The sequence below is a fragment of the Lipotes vexillifer genome, unplaced genomic scaffold, assembly GCF_000442215.2.
Source record: "Lipotes vexillifer unplaced genomic scaffold, Lipotes_vexillifer_v1.1 scaffold535, whole genome shotgun sequence".
Taxonomy (NCBI): Eukaryota; Metazoa; Chordata; class Mammalia; order Artiodactyla; family Lipotidae; genus Lipotes; species Lipotes vexillifer.
The window spans coordinates 1,584,223-1,597,188 of record NW_006792756.1 but is presented as its reverse complement, the minus strand read 5'-3'; the positions used below and the strand labels follow the sequence as shown (position 1 = coordinate 1,597,188).

At 34.7% G+C, this 12,966-nt stretch overlaps 1 protein-coding gene across 1 annotated transcript in view; it reads left to right on the top strand.

Annotated features, from left to right (window-relative positions):
• Positions 1 to 12,966, top strand: part of SLC35F5 (solute carrier family 35 member F5) — a 52,480-nt gene that overhangs the window by 14,817 nt on the left and 24,697 nt on the right. The window contains exons 7-12 of the mRNA XM_007465893.1: positions 874 to 955; positions 1,737 to 1,927; positions 7,061 to 7,142; positions 7,894 to 7,981; positions 9,900 to 9,964; positions 12,168 to 12,272. Of these exons, the coding sequence (XP_007465955.1) occupies positions 874 to 955; positions 1,737 to 1,927; positions 7,061 to 7,142; positions 7,894 to 7,981; positions 9,900 to 9,964; positions 12,168 to 12,272 (613 nt within the window). The remainder of the gene's footprint in view (positions 1 to 873; positions 956 to 1,736; positions 1,928 to 7,060; positions 7,143 to 7,893; positions 7,982 to 9,899; positions 9,965 to 12,167; positions 12,273 to 12,966) is intronic.

The following is a 12,966-nucleotide window of genomic DNA, read 5'->3' as shown; positions in this document are numbered from 1 at the left end:
AAAAACAAGACTAATATCAGTTGTCTCTGTCAGTGTAGAGGACAGAGTTGAGATGGCGGCCTACTCTTCTACTATTTTTTCTTTTATCTGTAAGATGGACATGTCAAATTGTTCTAGGCCAAATGCTATGTTGAAAAGTTCAATGCAACAATGAGACTCCATCTATTTCCAAATCCTATTGTCTCTTCATTTACTGAATAGTTTTCATTGGCAGAGTCTGTATCAGGAGTTAAAGATAAATTAAAAAAATAAAAAATATTTTATGTTAATTTAAGAAACAGCCTTGTTTCTTAAATTAACAGAATTGTGCCTTAAATACAGATCATCTGAAGAACATTTACAAAAACAGTTGGGGGATTTAGAACCACTTAAAAATGTAGACTTTTAGAGCATGGTTAGACAAACCTGGCTTTAAGTCTGTTGTCTACCACTAGATAATTTTATATCACTGAGGACAGAGACTTTGTCTCTATTTGCTCTTATATCCCTAGGACCTAGAACAGCACCTGACATAGTAGGAGCTCAATATGTATATGTTAAAAGAATGAATGAAAAGGAGTGGGAGATAATCTGTTAGCTGAGAGAGGTCTGTTTTTATGACATTTAAAAATTAAATATCATAATGTGCCAGTGCTGTGTGATTACATTTCTAAGCTTTAAATTGATTCTTTCTGTCATTGTACCTGGGTGGATCATTTGAGTTTCCTATATAAGTCTTGAAAATGCATTTTGGGAAAATTATGCTGTATAAACATGGTGGTGAACAGTCCTGTTTTGGGTGGTATCTGTGTCTATATACCATCCACTTAAATTTAGCCAGTATATCAGCTATTATACTTGTTTATATTTGTTCCTGTTTTTGCTGCATTCCAGAGTGAACCTCTTTATGTTCCTGTGAAGTTTCATGATCTTCCGAGTGAAAAACCTGAGAACACAAACATTGATACTGAAAAATGTAAGCAAAACTTAGAATTTCATAACTTAGAAATGGGTGGAAATTTTAGCTTCATTCAAGTCATCCCAAAACTTAGTGGTTCTGTGGGTTGCCTGGGATCACCTGGCAGTTCTTCTGTTCCATGTGGTGTTGGCTCAGCCTGTAGTTGTCCAGCTGACTAGATGTTTTTATTAATTCAATGGAAATAACTTCCAAATACCAGAAATCTCTATGGTGTTATTATGTATATATAGATATATTTATTAATGAACAGTATCCTCTTCAACCAGGCCATCGAAGACCTTAATAGCAAATTACAGGAGTTTTGCTGGTTCTTTGAACATGGTAAAGAATGCCAGCTTCAATGTAACGCACAGCATTCATCCATGATATTCTCTTTCAAGGAATGGAACTACAGAAGAATGTTCTGCATGCTTGACCAGGAAAATAATTCTCATAAATTGGATATCTATGAGGAAAAATCCAAATAAACTTTTACTGTAAATGCTAAGATAATAATCATACTATAATCCTGAACCAGGCAGTTGTTTGAAACTTTGTTGAATACTGGTCTCATTTTAAAACCTTCAAAATTTTTTATAGATGGAAACATTTTTCCCACCAACTCTTTTGAATGAGCAGAGCTATCCCATGTAATAATTTAACTGGTTTTTTTTTTACTGTTAAATATGATTATAGATGGATTAAATAATATGCATTTATAAGTAAATTAAAACTTGTGACACTTTTTGGATGCAAGGGGAAACGTTTAATGATTTTATACTTTACTTTTCCTTTCAAGCTCCCAAAAAGTCTCGTGTAAGGTTTAGTAATATCATGGAGATTCGACAGCTTCCATCAAGCCATGCACTGGAAGCTAAGTTGTCTCGCATGTCATATCCTACCGTGAAAGAACAAGAATCCTTACTCAAAACTGTGGGGAAACTTACTGCAACTCAAGTAGCAAAAATTAGCTTTTTTTTTTGCTTTGTGGTAAGTCTTCTCTTTATTATATGTTTGGAATTTGACTTTTAAGACAGTAGACATACCAACAATATAGTATTAAAGTTTAAGACTATTAGGTTGCCTTAGTCATGACTTTAAACTCTGTTATCTGCTATCATAGGGAAATTAGAGTGTTAAAATTAATAAATACTAGGCATACGTAAAAGAATTCAATAAATACTATACACTACAACTACTCATGTATATTTAGAATTTGACATTGCCTCATGGTCAGAATAATGAATAGAGTTATTTCACACTATGATATATACAAGCACTAGTAAATGTCCAGATAAGAGTTTGCATTGATTGCATTGATTTCTTCAAATAAGTCCTCTTGAGGTTTTATTTTAAATTCATATAAATGTGGTCACATATTTTATAAGTACTCATAGTGAACATTTTTTCATTGTTTCTTATAATACTGTTTATGGCTTCTTAGTTATTTTAATACAGAAACAAAAATATGCTTAATGTTTCAATAAAATATTCATATAGCAAACAAAATATTATTTTGGGCTAATCTGGGATTAGATAACTTGTCTGAGTTAGTAAACTCTGATTTACAATTTAAAAAATGAATTTCAGTGCTCTTTTCTATATGTATCATTGGAAGTAGACTATTCCAAGGTGGTTTAGTATGGGCCTTTAAGGTTTAAATTTATACTGAGCATTTTAAACCACTAGGTAATACAATGCTAATGTCAGTATTATTAGCCTGACTATAAGATTTTTTTACTTTACAGTTTTGCCTGTCATATTTACTGCATAGCCAATTTTTCACCATCCTCTAACTGAATAACCTCTGTTTTAGTGATACCTTGATTAATATATTCAGGAGAACAAATAAAAGAATCTTTGGGAGTTGTAATATGATAATTACATATGTAATAAAGTTAATTTGAAGGCTCATATATTTGGATTATGCTATTGTGATTTTAGTTTGCTTCTTTTAAATAAGGCAAGACCAAGATTTATTAATTATATCTCCTAATTTTTAAAGGAGACTTGAGGTGAAACATGATAAAAGGATCTATAAAGTAAAAGTTTAAAAAGGAGGGGTGGATAAGAGCCAGACTAAACAGATAATGTCTGTGTAGGGTGCAAACTGGCTGTGGAATGGGTTGATTGTATCAGGACATTCCATTGAAAGAAAGAAAGCAAGCACACAATTCATCTCTAGACAAATGGGCAGAAAGGAAAAAAGGAAAACTCCCTGAGTTACACAGTTTGTCATCTATTGATAAAATAAACTTTTCCTAACTCAAAACTGAGAGAATATATTTCATAGGTTCTTATGTAGAAAGGCACTATGCTGTATAGCAGATTTACAGATAGATATGTACAGATAACAGCCTTTTAGAAAAATTGTGGTAAAATATACCTACCATAAAACTTACTGTTTTGACTATTTTTAAAGTGTACAGTTCACTGGCATTAAATACATTCACACTGTTTTGCAACCATCACCACTAGCAGCAGAACTTTTTTCATATTGCAAAACTAAAACTATACCCATTAAATGACAACTTCTCTTTCCCACCTCCCTAGCCCTTGACAGCCACCATTCTACTTTCTGTCTCTGTGAATTCGACTGCTCTGTGCACCTCATATGAATGGAATTATACAATATTTTTCCTTTGGTGACTGGCTTATTTCACTTAGCACAGTGTCTTTGTAGCATGTGTCAGAATATTTTTCCTTTTTAAGGCTATGTAATATTCCACTGTATGTATATACCACATTTTGTTTATCCATTCATCCATTGATGTACACTTACGTTGCTTCCACCTTTAATAGTCTTTTTTGAAAAATCAACCTTAAGTAAGTTATAAGAGCAGGGAGCTGTGTTAATATTAAGTAAAGGCATTTCTGTAGAAAGTCAGAGTAATATAGTCCAGGTATATATCTTTTTAGAAACCTGACTTAATATGAGTGATAAGCTTGGATGAGCTCTAGAGCAATGCTGTTCAATAGAAATATAATGTGCAAATGCAGGTCACATAGGTATTTTTAAATTTTCTAGTAGCCACATTAAAAAAAAAGAGAGAAACAAGTTACTTTTGTTTTTTTTGCTGTATGCGGGCCTCTCACTGTTGTGGCCTCTCCCGTTGCGGAGCACAGGCTCTGGATGCGCAGGCTCAGTGGCCATGGCTCATGGGCCCAGCTGCTCTGCGGCATGTGGGATCTTCCCGGACCGGGGCACGAACCCGTGTCCCCTGCATCGGCAGGTGGACTCCCAACCACTGCACCACCAGGGAAGCCCCACAAGTTACTTTTAATACTATATATATATATTTTTGATTAATTTATTTGGTTGTGTTGGGTCTTCGTTGCTACGCGCGGGCTTCCTCTAGTTGCGGTGAGTGGGGGCTACTCTTCATTGCAGTGTGGAGCTTCTCATTGTGGTGGCTTCTCCTGTTGCGGAGCACGGGCTCTAGGCACGTGGGCTTCAGTAGTTGTGGCATGCAGGCTCAGTAGTTGTGTCTCGCGGGCTCTAGAGCACAGACTCAGTAGTTGTGGCACACGGGTTAGTTGATCCGGGGCATGTGGGATCTTCCCAGACCAGGGCTCGAACCCATGTCCCCTGCATTAGCAGGCAGATTCTTAACTACTGCACCACCAGGGAAGTCCCTTAATACTATATTTTTATTTAACCCACTATATGTAAAACACTTCAAAATATTATCAATATAAAAATTATTGATGAGATAGTTTACATTCTTTGTACTAAAACCTTCTAAACATTTCAATTTTTAGGCATTTCAATTTCTATTTCATTTCAGTTTCTTTTTCTGTTTCATTTCAGTTTTTATTTCAATTTCTAAACATTTCAATTCAAAGTAGCCACATTTCATTTGCTTAGTAGTCACATGTGGCTAGTGGCTAATGTATTGTACATTGTAGGTCAAAAGGAGTTAATGATTACTGTATTTGCCAGTCCTTCTTTAATTCTTGTCTCAGGACTTATGGTGTTTTAATTTTTTCTGTAAATGTAATTTAGGTCATACAGGCTTTTATGCTAATTTTAAAATGAATTATCACTTATGAAATAATGAAATACTATATAAATTATTTGTGACAGCTTAATTATTAGTAAGTGGTTGTCCTCAACTCTGGAATAATGAAAGGAAACATTGTAAAGATAATTTTTACCAGAGGGCAGTTGAGATGGTCTTCTTTTGTGATGAGGCTGCCTTGGGTTTGAAAGCCAGAGAATGGAGTTTGGGGAGAGCTGGAGAATGGGAAGATCTTTCTGGAAAGAGTTCATAGCTAATGATGAGTAGTTATACTCTTTGAATTCCTGCAATCTAAGTTGTCTGTTTTTATTTCTTTATCTCACATTAGCAGAGACCAGTAAGATTGTTTGGAAAATGAGCACAGACAGTATTTAAGTATTAAAGTGGTAAGGAAAGTGGGTCAAGAAAGCTAATTATCACCCCACAAGCATGGCCTATTCTTGTAGAGAATCTCCAAAAGATAATTAAGGGCAGAATCTTCTGCTGCTTTTTTTTTTTTCGGTACGCGGGCCCCTCACTGTTGTGGCCTCTCCCGTTGCGGAGCACAGGCTCCGGACGCGCAGGCTCTGCAGCCATGGCTCACGGGCCCAGCCGCTCCGCGGCATGTGGGATCTTCCCGGACCAGGGCGCAAACCCGTGCCCCCTGCATTGCCAGGCAGACTCCCAACCACTGCGCCACCAGGGAAGCCCTCTGCTTCTTTTTTAACACTTCAACTGCAAGCAGATTGTGGCCTCTATTGTCATATATATTTGATATTGCCCATCTTACCAGTTGCTAACCTCATTTTCTTATTTAGATAGTCAAGTGAAATTAGGAAGTCAGAGGACTACAGATGGAATCAGAGTCTGGCTTTAGCTTTGAGTACAGTGTATACTGAACGAAGACTCCTAGACACTCAGTCATCTGCTGCCTCCTAGCAGTAAGATCTAGCTCTAAGATCATGTGTCTATACTGCTTCTTTGAGATATAAATGCTAATAACTATACTTCTCACTTAACTACAAGTTCTGAGAGATATCAAGAGATGTCCCTCCCTTAATAGAGACAAGTCATTCTCCAGTAGAATATGATTATCCAGTCAGTCTGTTTAAGTAACAGAAAACAGTTATACAAGCAGTTAATTTACTTTGACCCAGCAATCTGCTTCTTAGTATATACTACATTAGGGGCACTCATGCACATATGCCCCAGGAGGCATATGCTAGAATATTCTTGGTAGCATTGTTTGAAATAGTCAAAAAGTGTTCATCAACAGAAAAATGGATGAGTTGTGGTAAACTGTATTAGATTATCTGATAGCAGTAAAAATAAATGAACTTTGGGTGCACGCGCGCGCACACACACACACACACACACACACACACACACACCAGGCTTCATCAAAAGAGATCCTATTTCTTATTCTGTAAATCAAAGTAGGCACAGGGTTGGGAATATAAGAATAACCTAGCCTAGACAAGCAAAAGGGAAAAAAGAAGAAAAAAAATCCTCATAGCTGGAAAACTTCCTTCATTATATTCAAAGTTATGAGAACTCTTTATATTATGTCTCAAAACCGAGAATCAGAGAAACAATCACAGTTAGCCAGTAAATTCACAACTTCTTGGACATTTAAAAATTTCCAAAGTGAATATAACCTTTTGTCTCTCGATCTGGCTAGTTCCATCCATCCCCTTAGGCATCACCTTGTTCAATCGATTTCTCATCATGTTATATTCATCTGTACGTATTTTAATGTTTGAGAATTCCCCCCGACCTAAATTTGATTTAGATAAACTTAATAGAGTACTATCAGTGCTTGGATAAAGCAAATTTCAATGTTGATTTGATATTAAATTTACCCTAATTTTTAAAAAAGCCTGACCAGTGCTAATTTTTAACCAACTGTTGTTAATTTCTTAAGGGAAATTGGATAGCAAAGATATTAGGTCTGATATAAATGTTTGTCTTCTTTTTGGGCCTGTGACTTTTCAGTACAAAGCAGATTTTAAAACTTATGATAGCAGTATTTAGAGGGAGAAAAAAAGGAGGGGACTATAAATTATAATGACAAATATAAAAAGTCATTTATTAGGTTTCACTTTATTTTCTATTTCTTTAGTGGTTTTTGGCAAATTTGTCATATCAAGAAGCACTTTCAGACACAAAAGTTGCTATAGTTAATATTTTGTCCTCAACTTCTGGTAAGAAATTTGTCTTCAAAATCTGTATTATAACTCAAGACCTATTTCTGATATATATGTGTACATATACATATATTTTTATCTTGTTTTAAATTATTTCATTCTTTCTAATGTGTATTGGTATAACTACTATTTAATCTTTAAATTTTGTGCCATAGCCTTGTGCTATTTATATTCCTTCCAATACTTTACAGTATTTTTTATACAATAATATATTGAAGTTTTATAGGCTGACTCTGTATTGTAGCTGTCTTTCCTTTCACATATTCTTTCTAAAGATCTTTTTTTCAACCCTTTGGCTAAATGTAATTGCTTATTTCATAACTATAATTTGCCCTATGAAAGGTGTTTTATTTTTGAAACTGAATCACCTTCCAAATCTAGAAGATTAAAAGAAGTATTTTTGAAGCTGTAAAAATAACTTTAGTTCACATGCTTGATTATGATGAGGTCAGAATGTTACTCTGAATGCTCAGTTTAACTCTCTTATTAGTTTTAAAATAAATAGGACTGTACTTGATCTGTACTGTTGAAATAAACATGGTTTCATTTGGAGGCTGTTTTTAATGTGTGATCTCTGAACATTTCAGCCTAGGTAACTGCAGTCTTATTCTTAGTCATTTAAAAATGACAAAAATTAGTTTAAAAGTTAGGTGTCTAATTAACTTATTTAAACAATCAAGTTGGTAATAAATAATTTTGACAGTATTTAAGCTAATGTATCTTTTTTTTTATCCTTTTCTCTCCATAGGACTTTTTACCTTGATCCTTGCTGCAATGTTTCCAAGTAACAGTGGAGATAGATTTACTCTTTCTAAACTATTAGCTGTAATTTTAAGGTAAGAATATAGTGTAATCGCTAGTTTATTCTGCTTAAAAATGCAGTGTTTAAAGCATTTCTGGTAATGATAGACAATAGTTTATATTATAATATACTGTATAGGCCAAGAGTGATGAGGATAAAAGGTTTTAAAGGGACAATATGCTACTCAGCTCTGCATCACATCCTTGGCTAGTTTTTGAAACCTTCCTGGGGAGGGTAACTGGAGGGAGGACCCCAGAGCAGCTTTGGTTCCCGTTCATGCGACTGTGGACTGCTAAGTATTGTACTGACATTCACGTTTAACTGCATGTTAATCCTCATAAGCTCCCAAGTTTCTGTTTCCTTTTCCTAAAACAAGTTCCCCTTTTTGTTTAGTTTTTAGTTTTCACTTCTCCCACTTCTAGAAATCTAACTTGCAGTCTTCTCTGATCGTCTCCGCCTCAATCTTTCAATTATTTCTGTATAAATTATCTGGCAATTTTGTATTACTGTTTGTAATACAATATATAAGTATCATTAATAACTAATTTAAATCTTTTACTTTATTTAACTTTGTATCCCTACGAGATTATAAACCCTTGAAGGTCAGAACCTTGTTTTCTACTTCTGTGTGTCATCAAAGGCCTAGCATAAAGCTTTGCTCACAGTCAATACTCAAAAAAGACATGTTGGTTTGATGAAGCTGTTGTTTTTGTGAGAGAAAATCAGAAATCAGAGCAGGTAGCAGAATAATTTACCGGAAAGATTAGTGTTTCTGAACTATCAGAGCTGGGTTTGAATCAGAGCTCTGCTTTTTGCCCCTGGGCACTTGCCCTAAACTCTCTGAGAGGATTTCCTAGATGACAAAATGATGATAATATCATCTACTACTTTGCAGTCTTGTTTTAAAGTTTGGAGGGATGTATATAGAAAGTGATTATTGTAGAGACTGGCACTTGGCAATCACATAAGTGGTGTTTCTCTCTTTTAGATATAAGGGTAACTTGACCATGGGCAATCTGGTTGAACCAACTAATTTACCATTTAGACTTTATGGACACTAGGAATTTATTCTTTTTGCATGATTGGCCCATGTTTTAGCCAAACATATTTTTGCATTAGGGAAATACAGTATATTTGTCATAGGAAAGTGATGAGGTTTATCCAACTTTGTTCAAAATTCATGCCTATTTCTAACTTTTCTTTTCATTGTCTTAATAAAAGTAGAAAGATACATAGAAATAGAAAGACAGTATAAGGCTGCATGAGGACAGGAACCGCATCTCTCTTGTTCATTGCTTAACCTGAAGTTTAGCTCAATAAGCAACAGTTGAATGAAGGAATAACCTCTTGATTTCTCTACATCCTTAATTTGGTCTTATTTTTACATTAAAATAATGGGACTCATTTAATTATTTAAATATTTAAGGATAGTTTTACCATTAATTTCGGTTTTACCAGTGAGAGTTAGTGCCATTGCTAGGTTTATATGGGTTTTGATATTTGTACATTGCCAAAAAAGATTGGAAGAGGGATGACAAGTTGGTTAATTTTTTCCTAATTGAAAGGCAGAAGATAGCATAGCAGGTAAGAACACTGGACTCTGGAAGTAGACTGCCTGCGTTTCAATCCCAGCTGTGTGATTTTGGTCAAGTTACTTCATTTCTTTGTGCATTATGTATAATTTTCTCATGTGTAAAATGGGAATGATAATAATACCTTCCTTATAAGGTAATATTGGGCATTTTATGTGGATTAAATGAGTTAATATAAGTATAGCACTTATACTATACTGATAATATTGTTAGATATTATTAATTAAATCATTAATTCTTTGATAGTTTACCCAAAGTTGAGATTAGTCTTTATTACTTGTAAATAATTTTGATCTTTGAGGTTAGTCTTTTGAAGGAATTTATTATTTTACTTGTCAGTAATGACTGTTATTCTCATAGCATTGGAGGTGTTGTGCTGGTAAACCTGTCAGGGTCTGAAAAATCTGCTGGAAGAGACCCAATAGGTAAGTATCTGATTCTGCATTCTTTCTGTTAGAGTATACAAGAAAAGTTCTGTGCATGTCATCATGCATGTGCATGTCCACACACATGCATGCATACACACACACACAGGGTGAGCACTAACAAGGCCTTTTTTTTCTTTAACTTTTCCTTTGGAAATAATGTAAAACAATTAAAAAATATTTCACAGAACTCTCATATAGCACTCCCCCAGATTCTCTTAACTATTTGCAATGCACATAACTACAGTACAGGATTAAAAATCAGGAATTAACAGTGATTACAATAATTTTTATTTAGTCTGTAGATCCTTTTCAAATTTCACCATTTTTTCCACTAATGTTCTTTTCCTGGTCCAACATCATTTGTTGCATTTAGTTGTCATGTTTCCTTAGTTTTCTTTAATCTGAAACTATCCCTCGGTCTTTTTTTGTCTTTCATAACTTTAATATTTTTGGAGGATACTGTCCACTTGTTTCGTAGAGTGTCCTTCAATCTGAGTTTATCTGATATTTCCTTATGGTTAAATTTATGTTGTGCATTTTTGGCAAGAATACCATGGAAGTGATATTATGTCCTGATAAGTACATCATATCAGAAGGCACATGATGTTGATTTGTCCCATTACTGGTGGCATTAATTTTAAAGTGGTGTGTCAGGTTGCTCCAGTGTAGTTACTAATTTTTCCCTTTGTAAGTAATAATCGTCTTGTAAGAGATACTGAGACTATACATATATCCTATCCATCATGCTTGTACCTACCTGCTAACTTTGTCATTCACTTTTGATTCTTGCCTGAAACAGTTACTACTACAGTAAACACTTTGTTTTTGATCCATTGTTTATATTTAACAAAAGAAGGGTGACCAGAATCTAGCTTAACTGGTTTCCTTCTGGATACTTTCTTTATTTTTTATTTATTTATTTATTTTTAAAAATATTTATTTATTTACTTACTTGGCTGCGCCGGCTATTAGTTGCAGCATGCAGGATCTTAGTTGTGGCATGTGGAATCTTTAGTTGTGGCATGTGGGATCTTTAGTCGCAGCATGCGGGATCTAGCTCCCTGACCAGGTATTGAACCTGGGCCCCCTGCATTGGGAGCGTGGAGTCTTAACTGCTGGACCACCAGGGAAGTCCCTCCTTCTGGATACTTTCTTTAGACGTTTAAAGTTTATTAAATACAACAATGCTTTCTAAACTATTCCTGGTTACTGCCCAGGGAGCTGTGTCTTGAACTGCCTTACCTCTTTCTCACCCAGAGCACATCTGTATTTGTAAAGCAATATATATATATATATATATTTGTTGTGTGTGTGTGTGAGATTTTGTTGACAGGCTTTCCCTTTGCTTTTTAAAAATAGTTTAGTAGTAATAGTAATAATAAATAGATTTAATGAAACACTGGACTTTTGGATAATTGATTAAAGTATTGAATATGGTCACCTGGCAGATAGCACCTTATACAGCTGTTTTTAAAGGCTTACTTAAATGTTCTTGCGAGCTAATATATTAAAGAGAATCCATATTTATTATGCAGGTACTGTGAGCCCTACATTATGTTAGATATTTTAGAACATTAAAAAGTATACATTATGTGTTTGCAGTTGTCAAGGAGTTTTTGATTTTAATCAATAATATATGATTAACAAAATGAAGCCCCTAGAGAATAACACTATATTTAACTATAGTAAGTATTATATTATCTAAAATAGACGACAAGAAGGATGGAAATTCAGTGGAGTAGAAAGAGGATGCTTGGTGGCAGTGGTGGGACTTTAATAGGATCTTGAAAATGGTGGTAGAATGTATATTAAAAATTATACATAGCAGTGGGAGAACAATATAAACAACAGCTTAGAGACGGAAGGAAGCATTGTTAAGTTGGCTGTGTCAGGTGTCATAATTGCTTACGTAGGGGACAATATGAAGTACGCATTTCAAAATTAAATACCAAAAAGTTGGTAATATAACATGTATAACATTGGTTAGATCATTGAGGTGAATGTTTTTGCATTTATTTGTTTATACTTTAAACTCCTTCCTATATTCCTGGAGGCCATGGATAAGGTGGGTTATACTTTATCTTTTCATATTTGAATACTAATTTCTTGAAATAGGAGCTGACTGTGTCAGATTTTAAACAAGTGTGTGATAAATGAGTTAATGAACAGATGCTTTAAATTATTATCTTGATTTTTACAGGTTCCATTTGGTCTCTTGTTGGAGCCATGCTCTATGCTGTCTATATTGTTATGATCAAGAGAAAAGTAGACAGAGAAGATAAATTGGATATTCCAATGTTCTTTGGTAAGACTGTGTTTAACTTGTGAGGCTGTTTACTCTGAATGATTAACTTAGGATTTTCATTTTTGTTTTTTGGAGGGAATAGGGAAGTCTTCCTCCCCACTCCCCCATATGATTCTTTAAAACCATTAGTTTTTTTTTTTTGGTTTTTTTTTAACATCTTTATTGGGGTATAATTGCTTTACAATGGTGTGTTAGTTTCTGCTTTATAACAGAGTGAGTCAGTTATACATATATATATGTTCCCATATCTCTTCCCTCTTTGTCTCCCTCCCTCCCACCCTCCCTATCCCACCCCTCCAGACAGCCACAAAGAACCGAGCCGGTTTCCCTGTGCCATGCGGCTGCTTCCCACTGGCTATCTACCTTACGTTTGTTAGTATATATATGTCCATGTCTCTCTCTCGCCCTAACACACCTCACCCTTCCCCCTCCCCATATCCTCAAGTCTGTTCTCCAGTAGGTCTCTGTCTTTATTCCTGTTTTACCCCTAGGTTCTTCATAACATTTTTTTTTCTTAAATTCCATATATATGTGTTAGCATACGGTATTTGTCCTTCTCTTTCTGACTTACTTCACTCTGTATGACAGACTCTAGATCTATCCACCTCATTACAAATAGCTCAATTTCGTTTCTTTTTATGGCTGAGTAATATTCCATTGTATATATGTGCCACATCTTCTTTATCCATTCATC